Genomic DNA, 18,022 nt, shown 5'->3' with positions numbered 1-18,022 from the left:
TCCTTGTGAAGAATCGAGTAGTGTCGTCGCATGTTGAATTTTAACACCCTTAAGAATTTTCGAACAAATTAAACATTTCATATTCTCCCCACTGACACAAAAAAATATTTCTCTTCCTAGTCCGCCACTGCTCTTCGTTTGCGCATAAACATTGAGTACAGTACAGGTGGGGATGGGTGAGGTGAAGCGCGCGCATTACGTACTGGCTTCGGTTCCGATCAGGGGCTTATCGCGAGTACGCTTTTGGAGACGTCTGGTCTAGAGCATCGGAATGTAGACCGTCACTGTTGCAGCACAGCCATATTCTAGCAGATGTTTAGCGGAGATAATCCGGGGTCACGTCGTGAAGGCATCTTCCAAGCTGCCCCTAACTCTTCCGTTGTGCTCCCAAATCTATAAATGTAAGATTCTAAAGTGCCTTCGGTTCTAATATTTTGCACGTACGTACTTGTGTTTGCAGGTAGGCGAGTGCTAGAGGACAGCAGCATGAGCGACCACGAGCGCATCAGACTGGTGATTCTGGGCGGAGCGGGTGTGGGGAAGAGCTGCATCGTGAAGCGCTTTCTGTTCAACACCTTCACCGACAAGTACCGCAGCACAGTCGAGGACCTGTACAACCGGGAGTATGACCTCGGACCAGTCACTCTGAAGGTATGATTTGTAACTCCCTGTAGAGCGGGCCGGCATTCAGGGACACGCGATTTTGAATGCGCATGTACTGGAAATTTTCGTCCCTAACTGACAAACTGCTTTACTACAACTTTTTAAAATCTTTTTATTTTCCTTCGAATGTTATCCTTTATTCTGCGCTACACATAATTTCATATCATTTTCATTAGTAAAATACGAAGGGATCCAGGAAATAACGACCGTTTTGTTGTAATAATTAAAAAATATATATTTATTTCAAAAAACAAAGTCTGTTACATAACTGAAGCTTCCTTTACTTCTCTACATAATCACCACTTACATTTAAACATTTGTCGTATCTGTTCACTAGCTTTAGAATTCCCGTGTTATACTCCTCTGCCGCCAGTTCATTAAGCCAGGTGTTCACTGTCTTCTTCAACTCTTCATCACTTCCAAAACGCGTACCACCCAGAAAGTCTTTCAGCTTAGTGAAAAGGTGAAAATCGCTAGGAGCAAGGTCTGGACTGTAGGGCGGATGATCAAATATTTCCCAACCGAATTGATCCAGCAATTTTCTAGTTGAAGCAGCAGTGTGCGGGCGGGCACAGATTTTGTGGTAGCCAAGATGTTGCGATACAATTTCACCAAGCAAAGAACGGGAAATGTCAGGAAAGGCAATATGCAATTCGTCGAGTGATGTGCGCCTGTCTTGCAAGATTCTGTCGTTCACTTTAGTCTTCAGGTCTTCTGTGATGAGTGATGGGCGTCCGGGTCGAGTTTCATCGTGGACATTTGTTCGCCCATTGTTGAACATTTCGCACCATTTTCTCACACTTCTTTCATTCATTACAGTATCACCATACACGTCTTTCAATTGCCGGTAAATTTCTGCAGGTTTCAAATGTCGGGCATTCAAAAATCGAATCACACTCCTCACCTCACAGTCGGCGGGATTATCAATCACGTCGTTCATTTTGAAGTAACACAAAATGCACAATGGCGACTTGTTGCAACCAGTACTCACAACTTCTTGACCTTAGAAAAGCTTTCAACTCTGTAAATTTTGACCTGCTCACCCATAAATTGAGAAATATGTATTTGTCAGAGACTGCTGTGAGTTGGTTCGAATCCTACTTACGGAAAAGACAACAATGTGTTGTATCCGGGAATCGAAGCTCCTCCTGGCTTGACATAACATCAGGTATACCACAGGGGTCGGTACTCGGACCATTGTTGTTCACAATATATGTCAATGATATTACATCTCTTGTAAGGCATTGTAATTATCACTTGTATGCTGACGACCTTCAATGCTACATCTCTTCCCGCTTAGACCGAGTAAATGACGCTATAGATAAATTGAACGAAGACATTGACTCGATTGTGACATGGACAAAGAAACTCCGTCTTAAAATCAATCCTGGAAAGACACAAGCAATTATATTAGGACACAAACGGCAAACCGACGCTGTAAAACACCTCGACATTTCCCCTGTTAAAGTAAGTACAGTGCATATCCCTTTCAGTTCTTCAGTAAAAAATCTTGGCATTCACATGGATAATAATCTCAACTGGGACATGCAAATCACAGAAACCTGCAGAAAAGTATATTCTATTATCCATGTGCTAAAAAGGATAAATGTTCATCTCCCCTCTTGCTTAAAAAAGTCCCTTGTGCAGACACTTGCATTTCCCTATTTCGACTATGCGGACATTTTACTGACTGACCTCTCCAGCGACAACAAAATGAAACTTCAACGTGCTCATAATTTGTGTGTACGTTTTGTAAGCAATGTTCGTAAATATGATCATATTACCCCATCCCTGGAAGCAATAGGTTGGCTTAAACTAGATAAGAAAAGAAATTTACATTCACTTCTCTTTCTCTTCAAAATCTTGAACTCTTCTATTCCTTCGTACCTGTCGTCTCGCTTCACTTACCTTTCTTCCCACCATAATCTGAACACATGCTCTCGTCATGAAACAATACTAACAATACCATCCCATCGCACCTTCTCATACTCATCTTCTTTCACAATAGCCCTGCCAAGACTCTGGAATTCGCTACCTGCTAGCATCAGGGATTGTCGAAATAAAATTGAATTCAAACGAAAACTTACTAGGCACTTGGTCAGTAATTGATTACTTGTAAATAGTTTCTTTAATCTATGACAAAATATTTCAATATTCAGTAATTTCATCACTATACAATTTTGTTATTCTAGATTTAATTTGTAATTCAGTAAATATAAAATATTCATTGTTTCTCTATGATAAATTATCTAGCTTTAATTATTCAGGTAATCTTTTCATATTTTGATTTTATTGTAATTGTAAATTTAATACTAACTGTAATATTATTTGTAATTGTAATTGTAAATTTAATACTAATTGTAATTTTATTGTTGATATTGTAGTTGGAATCTCCTGGTAGAGGGGCAGAGAAGGCCTGACGGCCTTATCTCTACCAGGTTAAATAAATAAATACTAATACTAACATTATGAGAACACATGTTAAGGAAGCCAGTTGACCTTCAAACAAGGAAGGGGAGTCAGCTGCGCGGCGGGTATGCGCGAACGGTCGTTATTTCCTGGATCCCCCTCGTATATTCCCACAGGTCGTACTTCCTTATATATTCATTCATAATTACTAAGAAAATTACTATGCTGTTGATGATTTGGCCAGTATTTATCAACGATTTTTATAATGATCGTCCTCTGTTCCTCACATTACGGTCCTTGATCTAATAATCATAAAAGAATATTTTTAATCCATCCTGAACCGTCTAGTTTTGGGTTAGACGATAATCGAAAGATTCAGACAGAGAGAGAGAGTGACGGAGCGTGTATTTGTACGAGGAACACTTCATAAATAATGCACAGATTTGCAGTACTGCAGATTGAGTGACGCAACAACAGTGAAATTTATGTCAGCAACAGTTCAAAGCTTGATGTAGAAGCACGTGTTTTGTTTCATCCATAGCCTACTCTGTGTTTAAATAACGAGACCTAGAAATGGAGCCTGCACGTGTCTCGGGTACTGCTACTGTTGAAGATCAAAGATCTTACATTAAGATCGAAACTTTACGTGGTAAAATCGCCACAGAAATCCACAGTGCTCTAAGTGAAGTTTGTGGTGAGTTCACAGTGGACAGTAGTACAGTTTCTCATTGGGCTCATCGTTTTCGTAGTGGTCATATGTGCATAGGCGATGATCAAAGACTAGGAAGGCCGAAAACATCAACAGATGAAAAAGTTGTGAAACTTGTGGCAGATTCTTTTGAAGAAGATCGTCGTGCGACGTGTGGGGAACTTTCTGTAGAACGATGTATAAAATTTCCCAAATAATTTTTTAACATTATTTAATTTGTTTTGCGTCATATTTCCAAGATTTTATGTCATATTTTGGTATTTTGCCGGCATAAGTACATCCATATTTTCAAGCTTTTATGTCATATTTAGTATTTTCCAGCATAGGCGCATGCATATTTCCAAGTTTTTATGTAATACTTCGGTTGGTATTTTTTCAGGAAAAAGTTAATGCATATTTTCAAGTTTTTATGTCATTTTGGCATTTTTTTCACACAAAACTACATGCATAATTTCAAATTTGTATGTCATATTTGACATTGTTTCCGGCATAAGTGCACACATATTTCCGAGCTTATGCCTTATTTTTTGGCATTTTTTTTCAGGCAAAATTGTATGCATATTTTAAGTCATTATGTCATATTTTGGAATTTTCCCCAACATAAGTGCATGCATATTTCCAAGCTTTTATATCATATTTTGGAATTTTCCGGCATAAGTGCATACATATTTCCAAGCTTTTATGTTATATTTTGGTATTTTTTGGCACAAGTGCATGCATATTTCCAAGTTTTTATGTCATATTTTGGTATTTTTCGGCATAAGTTCATGCATATTCCCAAGCTTTTATGTTATATTTTGGTATTTTTTGGCACAAGTGCATGCATATTTCCAAGTTTTTATGTCATATTTTGGTATTTTTTCGGCATAGGTTTTATGTCATATTTTGGTATTTTTCGGCATAAGTGCATGCATATTTCCAAGCTTTTATGTTATATTTTGGTATTATTCCGGCATAAGTGCATGCATATTTCCAAGCTTTTATGTTATATTTTGGTATTATTCCGGCATAAGTGCATGCATATTCCCAAGCTTTTATGTTATATTTTGGTATTTTTTGGCACAAGTGCATGCATATTTCCAAGCTTTTATGTCATATTTTGGTATTTTTCGGCATAAGTGCATGCATATTTCCAAGCTTTTATGTTATATTTTGGTATTATTCGGCATAAGTTCATGCATATTTCCAAGCTTTTATGTTATATTTTGGTATTTTTCGGCATAAGTTCATGCATATTTCCAAGCTTTTATGTCATATTTTGGTATTATTCCGGCATAAGTGCATGCATATTCCCAAGCTTTTATGTTATATTTTGGTATTTTTTGGCACAAGTGCATGCATATTTCCAAGCTTTTATGTCATATTTTGCTATTTTTCGGCATAAGTGCATGCATATTTCCAAGCTTTTATGTCATATTTTGGAATTTTCTGGCATAAGTGCATGCATATTTCCAAACTTTTACGAGTATATTATATTTTGGTATTTTTTGGCACAAGTGCATGCATATTGCCAAGATTTTATGATATATTTTGGTATTTTTCTGCATAAGTGCATGCATATTTCCAAGCTTTTACGAGTATATTATATTTTGGTATTTTTTTGGCACAAGTGCATGCATATTGCCAAGCTTTTATGATATATTTTGGTATTTTTCTGCATAAGTGCATGCATATTTCCAAGCTTTTACGAGTATATTATATTTTGGTATTTTTTGGCACAAGTGCATGCATATTTCCAAGCTTTTATGTCATATTTTGGTATTTTTCTGCATAAGTGCATGCATATTTCCAAGCTTTTATGTTATATTTTGGTATTTTTCTGCATAAGTGCATGCATATTTCCAAACTTTCACGAGTATATTATATTTTGGTATTTTTCTGCATAAGTGCATGCATATTTCCAAACTTTTACGAGTATGTTATATTTTGGTATTTTTTGGCACAATTGCAGGCATATTTCCAAGCTTTTATGTCATATTTTGGTATTTTTCTGCATAAGTGCATGCATATTTCCAAACTTTTACGAGTATATTATATTTTGGTATTTTTTTGGCACAAGTGCATGCATATTTCCAAGCTTTTATGTTATATTTTGGTATTTTTTCGGCATAAGTGCATGCATATTTCCAGAGTTTTAGGTTATAAAAATCCAAGCCCTATTGATCAGGTTCATTTTGCAATTAAACGCATGTTTCAATGACGAATAGGTTCACCTAGAAGAGATAATAAAGGATACAATTGTATGTAATAAATGTGAGGCACTCTTGATCCTATGGACACAATATTAATAAACTGGTTTGTCTGTTGTGCAGGTAGACATCCTGGACACTGCCGGCGACATGCAGTTCCCCGCCATGCGGCGCCTCAGCATCGCCACGGCCCACGCCTTCCTGCTCGTGTACGCCACAACTTCTGCTCCTTCGTTCGAGAGCGTCAAGCGGTGCTTCGAGGAGGTGAGGGAGCAGCGGGCGGACTACCAGGATATTCCCCTCGTCGTGACCGGCAACAAGCTTGATCTTGCGTCCACGCATCGCGAGGTCACCATCGAGGACGTCTCCGAATGGGTCTACTGCGAACTGCCCAAGCTCAGGTGGGCCACTCCTTTTAAACTTGCAGTGTGAATTAAAACAGTGCAAAGTATTTATACTTTTTCATTATATATATTAAAACTTTACGACTTATTTATTATCCGCAATACCCAATTTTCAATAAAGAAGAAACATTTTCTCAGAAACTATTTGAGATAAAGTAATGACATTTTGCACACTCGTTTATTATTGCAATTTCCCTGAAGAAATTTTTAGATGAATAATTAAATAACTTTATTTTGGTAAAGCAATGACATTTAAATAGTACATTATGCAACGAGCCTATAATGGTAGTAATTAAGACGCTAGCATGTTTATGAAACGAGCGCAAGCGAGTTTCATAATTTTCATACGAGCGTCTTAATTACCATTATAGGCAAGTTTCATACGACTTTTTATGCTCGACCATAGTTCTAACTTGAAATTATTCATAAGTATTCATGTTATTCTTATCTGACTGGGGAGCGGAACTGACCTTGTGCAATATCTCGTAAATTGTGAGATGTGCGCAGACGCGAAAGTATTGATTTTTTCCGAGAAACAAATGTCATTGACCTTGATACAATCTAGAGAGTAAAATAAACATTAATCTTGGTATAACCTTGAAATTGATTTAGACATTGAAAAACGAGATGACAAATTGAATTTATTTGAATATTATTTACAATTAACGCATACCAATCTGCGACAGTTTTGGATTTCCAGCCTCCGTGACGTTTCGCTAGTTGTCTTTCGATTGCATATCCGAGAATAATCGATACTTGCGCTTTCATATTGCTACAATGGTGATTTCTGATTGCTGGAACATTGAACTTCAATGAATAGGTGTAGTTTAATGAGGTCCATTAAAAGGCTGCTATCAGGTGTATAATTACTACATTTCGGCATGGTCGAGCATAAAAAATACTACTACATTTTTTTTTAATTTATTTAAAAAACAATTGAAATTTTATAATTCTGTCTGGAGATATTTGTTACACATAATGTAGATCAAATGTGTACGAAATTTCAGAACCAAATGTTTAATAGACTATGAGAAAATGTTCCTTATATTTTGTGATATTAGGTTAGGTTAGGTGGGTTCGTAATTAGGCTCCCTGACATGGTAAGGTGTTGTAATGAAACATCGCAATAGAGTCGGTCATTGTAAATACCTATATCTAATTTCAGATGGAATTGTGGGATCAGTGATTAATTACATAAGAACAGTGTATTTGAGCCCATCTCTCCCGTTGAGTAACGTTATCTAGCTGTAGACTCAGTCGCTATTACTTATGATAAGTTAAATATTATATTGCAGTCATGAATTAAGTCGTGTGAAAAACATTATAGTCCAGTGTATTGCTTATGCAAACACTCGGCCATCGGTTTTTTTCTACAAGCTCTGCCAGTGCATTGGTCTTGGCTCAATGTCTTTTTACAAAAAAAGGGAGAAAAAAGCAAACAATTATAAAAGAGATGGTTAACTTTTAAACAATGATGTAAATATAATATTGGGGAAATCGACTTTTGACGCACCTCATGTGTAATATATAGCCTAGGGCTGGGATTTTTATGAAATTGCATCTTTTTCTATTAAGCCACAAACATAGCTGCTTTAGTATTTATATGTTATGTGATAAACTGAGTGTTTTAAGACACATGTGTTTGAGCATTTTTTTTGCATTTTTTGCCTGTTTCAACTCATAAGAGCATTTTTTGTTTTATTCGGTCATTTTTTAGTCATTTTCATTTAATTTTGGCCATAAATCCCCATTAATATAAAATAATGTTTATTTCCTTTGATATTTTCTCTACATATATTTTATAATATTTTAATCGTTTTTCTACACAAATATTGCCATTTTAACGTAGTACACCCCATGTAATGGATCAGTCCAATCACCCCTTCAATATAGACTCCTCTATACCTGCTAATTCCGGGTAAGAGTGGCCTTGTGGTGGACTACATGTAACTACATCAGGTAAAATAGGTAAATTAATTATTAAAGTGTACTACTTAAGAAAAAATTGTGTAAAATTAAATAAACTTAAATGTTAGTACTAGGATTTAATTTAATTTAATTATTAGTCTAAATATTTAGTACAAAACTCTTTTCCTACTAAGCCAATTATGTAAAATCAATTTCAGGGCATTTTAAGCGCATTTTTTTTTTTAAGATTTTTAGGTCATAAATGCATTGTTTTTAGGACATTTTTTCATGATTTGTAGGTCATCAAAATCCTAGCCCTAGTAATATCTATATATATAATTTGAACTGGTAATGGAAATTATGGGAAAACAGCTGAACGGATTTTAATAAATGATCCCTCATTTTGAAGCTTGGAACACAAAGTTTTTCGGAAAAATAGTAGTTTTCAGTAAAATGTCAATATTTCTACATCATTTTCCTTTTTTCCAAAATCCATCTTTCGTCAGTTTTGAGAACTAATTAATTTCATTCACGTCCGACTTGATGTTCGCTTCCTTAAGCGAAGCGAGCATCAAGTCGGCCGTGTTGCATTTCAGAATAAAACAAAACACACACTACAATAAACAATAGGCTATTACACGAAGGCCATGACCTACAGGATTGCTGACATAGAATTCAGACGGCTCAGATTATTTCCCATCATGATTCCAATATGTCGATCTTCATTTGTGCAATTTTTTGATAACGTATAAAAAATAATTTACAGATCTGATTCTCTAGTCTGTAGTTTTCCGAGTACAGCTGTGTATTGGATATTAAGAACTACAAAACTTAAGAATGTTTGATGACATTATTACCATTAAAAATGAAATATTATTATAGTTAATGCAACACATAATGCTATACTGATATATGAAAGTGAAACTTTTGGGGATTTATGTAAGTAGACGCAGAGAAAGAATATTTTATATTAGATCTTCATTTCTATAATTTACTGAGTAACGGCTATAGGCCTATATAAACTTATGTTACTGAAAAATATAAAACTTACGTAAGGTAACAATATTGTTTTTAAAAATGAAATACTTTTACAATTATTAATCAAGTGGCGTGGGTCCTTTTCATATTTGTAATGGCAGTGTAATATAGGTATTTATATGTCTGATTCTGTAACTTTCCCTGGTAGTAATTGAGCAATGCTTCCTATTTTAGCTGCGTCTTTAAACTACATCAAAATTAATTTCATATTTCTTAGGTTTAATTGATTAGATTTGTGATCGCTGCCAAGCATATTTTGCTGTAGGGAAAATAGCATGCCATTTCACTTCCTGCTACCGTGATGAGTAAGTTTATTTCCCGCAACCAGCAACAAATGAAACACTGAAGCTGCTAACGATTTACGATGGACAATTTTATTTAGGGCTCATATAAGATTCTACATCTCTGATATATCATTCGCCTCATTTTCCACATCTCAGCAATAAATTCCTCACAACAGCCTATATTACAGAAAATATACGAAATAACATTCATTGTTACACAAATTAATCCAGCAGTATTTGATAGATCAGTATTGTCTGGAAGAAGCGCAAAAAATTACAGTTCATAAGAAAAGACTAAAAGGTATTACTTATTGATAAAATAAGAGGCCTACAAGAATTTTTAGTCTCTTGATCACCTCAGCAAGATCTCTTAGTGGGGAAAAAGTGATTCTGCCCTCTACATTTCACGAAACATGCAGCAGCTATACCAAGCTAAGTCTGTTGTTCAAAGCGTGACAAACCTTACATTTTCTTAACTTTCACATACAATCCGCAATTACCCGAAATAGCTAGTGCATTACTCCCACGTGAAAAACCCACTGACTACCTGACATTGTTACTAGCGATTTCGCATTGAAAGTCAAGAACTGAAGAGGGATAGGTTCACGGAAAAGTATTTGGCAAAAAAAAAAAACATTCAGAGGAAGTATGTTTCACTATTATGGAAGCAAATAACTATCAAAATGTCTGGTATTCTTCATTGAAAATAAATCTGAACAATTTTTATTTGAACTTTTTATGGACTTAGTTTGCAGCAATTGCTGCACAAGCCACTAGTATAATAATGTTTTGCACTTCTCTTTATGTGTACTACATACAAGAAACGCAACAACAATATTCAATGGAATACAGTTTGAGTAACATGCATGCTTTTCTGTTGCCCCTGTTGCGCAGAGTGAAGGTGCTGGAATGCTCAGCCAAAGACGACTACAACATCAAGGAGATCTTCCGCTGCTTCCTTACTCTGTCGCGGATTCTGCCGGCCGGGGGAGACGACAGCTCTGGAGGACTTAAACGTCGCTCCAGCGCCTATGTGAGTGCCAGCAGCAAGAACAAGGGAGCCAGGCGCACAGGGAGCCCCGCCTTGGAGCCCTCGGGCGCCGCCGGAGGAAGCGCGGAGGGCGCGACGGGAGGTTTGGAGGTGACTCGCTCCAAGCCGAGGAGCCGCAGTCTCATCCGACGCTCAAGTCGCAAGGCCAAGCAGCAGATGCGAGACGCACACGACGACTGCAACGTGTCGTAGAGGAGCGCACCACGCCGCAATGGGCTGCCACAAGGATCTTCGTGTGGTCCTCGTTTTCGTCGGAGCGAGGTAGATCGGCTCAGTCCGGAGGCAGAAGATGGGAGAAGGGTGCAGAGTATCCAGTTACAAATTCTCAGACGGAATATTACGTTGTTATGAATACACGATATTCTTACTTAAGTCCCTTGAAAGGTAAAGAGGAATATTCATTCACCTTCCTAAAAATTTAAGGTATGATGCAAATCATGATTCTTTGTTTAATTTTAAAAACTTGTAAGAGTATTATTATTAGTTCATTACCGAATACATGAGTGCAAAAATTATATATTTTATATCATATATAATACTTTCAAACGGTGGAAGTAAATATTAGTTGATTTCACAATTTGTATTTCAGGTTTCATAGCACAACAACCTTTTACTGAACATTTAAAACCTAGAAAATTTTCAGTTATTCGCAATAGTTTACATCAGATTTGAAATAAATTTATATTTTCTAATATTGTTAAATTTAAATACTTAAAGAATTTAGGTTATAAAATTCAGAAAAAGTTAATGAAATCCACAGAAAACATCAGCGTTGTTGAAGACAGATGTATATCCTATTTCAAAAATATGATTAGGAGTTCAGGTTCCTGAACCTCAGTCACAAAATTTAAAAAGTAGCATTAAGAATATTATTATAAATTTACAATTAAGTACGAACACAATTATTTACACTTTTGTTACAAAATATGTAATTCATTTTTGCTTCCATCGTAGTTAACACACGCACATACGAGGACTTATATTCAAATTAGTGCTAGTTAAGATAGAGTTAAAATGGTTTTATGCTCGTTAACCATTAACTTTTTCCTATATAATAAAATACGCACTGCCGTGTTGTTATTTAAAACACTTTTGCAGTACATTTTAGTTTCATTTTCAAATATCAGTTTTGTTCACAGACACGTCCTTTAATGGAACGAAATGTAATATTTAAATCAATTTCAATGTTAACAACCCATTGAGATCTCATTACTGGACACTTCTTGTATCCCTCCTGCACTCTCCAGTTTAATGTTACTACCTATCAAGGAACATCACCGACTGTTCAAGGATCATCTATTTCAGAACATCGTTCCAAGCGTTTCGAAGTGTTTCAATGAAATGGGAAAAGTATACATTAACAGCGACAGATTTAATACTTGTGCGAAATTGTATGACCACAAAAAATCAGAAGAAATACGTTATTAAGTAATTAGGTTTTACACAATATAAAATTTATCTATAACTGTGAAAATTGAATTTTTCTGGAAATATATGAGAACGTCACTGATGAAACGTCATGTGATAAGAATACTGTGTTGTGAGTACTCTTAATATGCTCACAAGGGCTTTTTCTCGAAATGACAGCTCGTATTGTTCATACATAAACTTTAAATTTCGGTCCGTAGCAATTAAGATTTTTAAGAAAAGTGCTTAAATTGACACTCTTTGAAATACTTTAGTGTCTTAAAGCTACGTTTGTTTTCCTACATAATGTAAGGTTCTATGATAGAGACACCTTGCCGTTTGAGGGCTTTGAGTAGATGCTACGGCGATTCTGTTTTTCTCGAAGAGCAGACGCAAGTCACCCTCCTCGAACATTTAACTTCGTATCGACTCCTAGTCAATTGATTGTAGATTTTTCAATCTCATAATTTTAATGTAAAGAAACACATGCGAAGAGAGTGAAGTTCGGAGACGATGTAGGCCTCGAGAAAGTTTGTTCCTTTATCTGGTCTTCGGTTTTAATGGAGTTGTAATTATATCGACATGTGTGTCTGTAATCGATGTTTTGATCTATTCTACCTTCATCTGCTACATTGTATTAAAGTAATTTTCCTCAGCGAAAAGTTAACACTTGTAACAGTTTTTGCTGTAATCTGTAATTATTATTTTCATGTTTGTAAATCATATATGTTTCATAATATTTGTTTAATACTATTAAAGTTGTTGTGCCATTTCTATCGCAGTATTTGGTACTTCTGTAGCTTTTATTACTAATTTATTGAATAGCTGTCGTCATTTACTACGCACATTACAAATAATTTCTATTCTGCCTCAGAAACAACCACAATTTTATATGGAATTACTTTCTTCAAAAGTAAACTTCCACAGTACTTCTTCCGTGTCACATACGATCATTGCTGTATTTTTAATATTTCCAGAGAAATTTCAGTTAATGTCTACTGCGTCTTTATACAAACTTAACCATTTCTGTTATTCTCAGATTTTTACGAATGAGTACTACGATAATATTAAAGATAGCTCCTATGTATCTTTACTTTAATTTTTTTAAATATCTAATTCATAAAAGAATATTGTGGTATCTGTTATTCAGTTTATTAGTCTCGAATGTGATTTAATAAAAGACAATATCAGACAAGTACTCATTTAATGGAATACAAGGTGGAAAAAATGATACTTTAGTAGGAAGACTTGCAGTAATAACTCTGTAATAATTACTGAGTACATACTGTGACAGTTTTATAATAAATAGTGATTCGTTAGTGCTGAGAAGAAATGTTTTTAGAGTTTATTTGGATGATGAATCACATATAAGTGGCATCTTTACAATAGAGGTATTTATGCTAATGAACTTTTTTTTTACTCGGAATCAAAATCAAAACTCAATGCAGAAAGAATAAGAACTTACACTTCATCAATAATCAAGTTCTTAGGGAATGTATAATTATTACATGGCTGTGGTGCTTCTCATAGTGTTTTAAATTTTGACTAGTGACGTAGTAACACATTCATGTTAGTATCCTTTATTCGATTTTATGCACGAATAAAATTTACTGTCAGGAGGCTATAAAAATCTTCACTGTTGTGCACTGAGAGGCATTGATCTTTCGTTCTTGGAATGACTGAGTTAAAATCTTTAGGGGAAAAAACCGTTAGAAGTGAAAATTCCCACAATGAATCATTAATATCCCTCAATGTACAATTTTGCTCATTTGCTAGAATGTAAAATCAAAAGCTTGTAAATGTATTGTATAATATCTCAGCCATCTAATAAGTATGCATCGTACATGGAAGTTCCATGGTCAATATTTCTTACCTATATTTTATATACACACCCAGAAACAGCGTAAAATGAAATAGGAATGCTGTTAGTATCCATATGACCGTAGTAAATATAAGATTCCTTTTAATCGAGTGTTACAAAATAGTTATAAAAATAGAGGTGTTAGTTGGTACACGGTTTTAAATTCTGAAAGTGCTTTGATTGTAAAGTTTGTATACCGCAATCATTGAGTTGTTTGTAGGCATTTATTTCCAAAAATCTTTTGTAAAGATAAAGTCGGAAGCAGCAAACTTTACAATAATTATATGTGCAATACTTCTTTCTTTTATTAAAAAAAAGTTAATTCAATATTGTTTTCAGTGTAGCTTTCGTAATCACTCAATTATCTTCCCAAATGTTAACTGGGAGAAAGTTAGATTTGGTGCTTTGTGAGACAAAATCTTGGGGCAAATCGTAAAACAGACAACGCTAAGCTCCGCCCACGACCCCTTTCCACTTTTACCCTACAAGCTCACCACACACTCTAGCGGGAAAGAGTGGAAATAAAGGTTTAGGGGGGGGGGTGACATCTAGTGGAGGAAAGTGGGACAAAAAATAAAGCAAAAGAGGAACTTCGTCCTGTTTCCCTCTGTGTCTCCTCTCTGCTTCATGTCTCTCTCTTTTTTTTCTTATGACTTTGCGGAGGGTAGTATTCGATCCGTCGATCTTCCTAACGAAACGCACGCACGCTTTTTGGTCACGCTTTAGACCTCTCGGCTACCGAGATGAGTTGGTGGTAGAAGGTAAAATGAATCTGTTTATGTTCAAGGGAACTGCCATAACTTATTGCAGAAATCCAATGTGTGTCGTTAGATATGTCTTGCTGTCTAATGCACATTAATTTGGTTGTATTGTGTTGTGTTGTAGAAATACGTGCGAGGCGGTAGGCAGTGATCCACCGAAGCGGGGCAGATAGTAGAGAGAGAGAGAGAGAGAGAGAGAGAGCAGGCTAGCGAGGTGCCGAGCGGCGAGGGTGGGGATAACTTCCCCTACTGGCGTTCGCTGTTTCACGATTTATCTAAGTCTTGGAGTGGAATTTTAAATTTCTAAACCTCACTTGAATATTTTTTCCACGTTGATCTAAATTTAATTTAATTATTCAAGTGTAATCGTTAATTTTAATAAATTTAAAAATCTTCGTTGATAGATTAAACACTTTGTGATACTGCATGTATTTTAGTACAGAAGAAATCACACAAACTGAGAACGAATAGACTATTAAATTGTTATTACAATTTGCTTATCGTAGGAATGGAAACACGTGATATCTATAGACCAGCTTGAATTACTAATAATCACCCATATCTTTGCAATGTATAGATAATAAAATGACGTATGCTGAATTTTACTATATCTGAGTGGTGCCAGTTTTATGTTTTTCGAAAATACATAACGTTAAAACTTATACAGAGCATTTTTCCCAATCTGATTATACAGGGTGATTCATGACTAACGATCCGCGCTTTAGGAATCAGTTCTATAGGCCAATTTGAGCGTAGAATGTTATAATTATGAACATGGGTCCGATTATATCATTAATTTGAAAATTATTCATAAAAATCCAAACGTCATACTGTGAACCAGGCTTTGGAGTTGTTGCATCGTAATGCAAACATTGAAACGTAAACTAAACGGAGGGTTGTGCTATGACGTGAAGTATGGGGGAAGGGGGAAGATAGGTCTGTCCGTATTGTGCATGCTGATGTACCCATTAGGATCAGCCGTGTCGATGTACGAAACGCTACGCGCGCCATTCACATCAGTGCGGTCAAGTGCATTGAAGTGGAAGGAGGGATATTTTGAAATCTACTTTCAAACTGAGTTATATTTATTTTATGTATGTATTTCAAGTTAATAACTCTTAGTTCTGCTCAAAATCACTATTACTTTAGTAAGATTCAATCAGCTGTAACTTCTTAACGGTTCATAATCGGACCCATATTCATATGATATTTTGTGCTCTAAATGGCCTGTAGAACTGATTCCTAAAGCGCGGATCATTAGTCGTGAATCACCCTGTATTATTCAGAAAGATTAACTATTTATAGCAACCTTTTGTTAATTAATTATTCTTGCATTATTATGTTCTTATTAATATATCCAGGGTGATTCATGAGAATTAACCGCCTCTTAAGAGCTTTTCCCGAAGACATTCTGAGCAAAAATGTAATTTAAACATTTGTCCTAATCTCAATATTTTCAGAGTTACACTAATTTGAAGTTGTTAGTAAAATACCTTTTTCTCTTCAGTTTTAAGGGTAAAGTGTTCTGAAGCTAAAAATGTGTTTTAATTGTTTTGTATAAATTTTGTTTTTCACTTATTAACTAAAACTTACATTATTCTTAAGTACTTATCACAAAAATTGTTACAAATCATACGACTTTAGGAACTTGATTCTTTACAGTTTAATTATGCATCCTAATGTACAATCTTGAAGAATTTACAAGAGTGGCGTGATTTATAACAATTGTGATAAATGAACAAGAAAAATGTAATTTTGTAGTTAAAAATCGAAGGAAAAATTCTGTATACGAAACAACTATGGAATTCACAACACATTTTTAGCTTCAAAATACTAGCTAATTAAAGAAATGATACTCCTGAGTAGTTCATTCTCTATTTGCAATATTCGTTTAACCTTAAAACTAAAGAATAACGGTATTTTACTAACAACTTCAAATTAGTGTAACTGAAAATATTGCGATTAGGACAAATGCTTATATGACTTTTTTGCTCAGAATATCTTCGGAAATAAGCTTCGTAAGTGGCGGTAAATCCTCATGAATCAACCTGTATTTATTAAATAAATTTTCCTGGTAGATATTTCGCTATTATATAATGCAAAAAAAAAAAAGATGAATTACTAATGAAGATCTTCTTTATGTTTAAAATTGTAAATTAATAGCCTACTTTTTTCAGGATAGCTAAAAGGGTTAAGTTCGAATTTTATTTCCAAATTCAATAATTTTATTTTCCAATAACATAACCTCTATTGATTAGAAATATGTGTTCGAACTTATTTATTTATTTATTTATTTATTTATTTATTTATTTATTTATTTATTTATTTATTTATTTATTTATTTATTTATTTATTTATTTATTTATTTATTCATTCATTCATTCATTCATTTATTTATTTATTTATTTATCTGTTTATTTGTTTATTTATTTACTTATTTTATATATTTTTATTCCACGACGTATATTATAAATCTCAAAATCTATATTACACCATTCTAAATTCAATTATTCCTATTTAGTTAGAAGAATTTTTGTTTAGTATCGAATACTTTTTTGGGATGCAAATTACTAAAAACCTTCTACACGTGCGACTTTGTCCCTTCAATTAATAAACTTAACCCTGTTTTCACTTTTTATATTGTAATATCCAAAGAAATTCTGCAAATTCTATAAAAAAAAAATCATACTTTTCAAACAAAGGAAGTTTATAAATATTTTAATCCTATTTTGCTCATATTTCTTTGGTTCATGAATAGCCGTGAATATTTAGATCCTCTCCAGGTTAATTTCTAAGCACGAGTCTGTTGGCAAGTTTCCAACCGCTTATGTCTTAATACCAAATTAATGACGCGAGGTTGATATGAGGATTCGTTTAATCTTTGCGTAAAAGGTAGGTGCAGACTTGTGATTGTATTCTGTACATGATCTCGTATCGTACACGAGACACGCCGGTCTCAATGGATTACTCCAAGCATGCTGTCATCTGGGGAAATGAAGCGGTCTGTCTGGGTTTACCCAGGTATTTACCCCTATACGGCTCACGAAATTATCTTTCCCCAAGTTAGTAATCTCTTGTCCTCCCGTTCTATGCTGACTAATGATGTCATGGTATGAGGTTCAGCAGGGTCCATAATAAACCGGAGATATAAACTAAACAATACACTGTCTAGAAGCGCCATTTGTCAGTAAATACACATTTGCACTATATCTTCTCTCTCATAGCGTGTTGAGACGTGTTGAAATTCGTTTCCATGGAGTTAAACACGTGCTCTGAATTGAGACCAGACATATTTCATGCAACACTCCCAGTCTCTATATCTGATAAGCTTTAAAAGC

The 18,022-nt window shown here is 34.8% G+C and overlaps 1 protein-coding gene across 1 annotated transcript in view; it reads left to right on the top strand.

Annotated features, from left to right (window-relative positions):
• LOC138703658 (GTP-binding protein Di-Ras1) overlaps positions 1-15,284 on the top strand; it is a 1,052,070-nt gene extending 1,036,786 nt beyond the window's left edge. The window contains exons 8-10 of the mRNA XM_069831720.1: positions 461-651; positions 6,094-6,371; positions 10,499-15,284. Of these exons, the coding sequence (XP_069687821.1) occupies positions 487-651; positions 6,094-6,371; positions 10,499-10,847 (792 nt within the window). The 5' untranslated portion in view covers positions 461-486 and the 3' untranslated portion in view covers positions 10,848-15,284. The remainder of the gene's footprint in view (positions 1-460; positions 652-6,093; positions 6,372-10,498) is intronic.
• Positions 15,285-18,022: the final 2,738 nt, after the last annotated feature.

This window comes from Periplaneta americana, chromosome 7 (genome assembly GCF_040183065.1).
Source record: "Periplaneta americana isolate PAMFEO1 chromosome 7, P.americana_PAMFEO1_priV1, whole genome shotgun sequence".
Classification (NCBI taxonomy): Eukaryota; Metazoa; Arthropoda; class Insecta; order Blattodea; family Blattidae; genus Periplaneta; species Periplaneta americana.
This window is presented reverse-complemented; position numbering and strand designations above follow the sequence as displayed.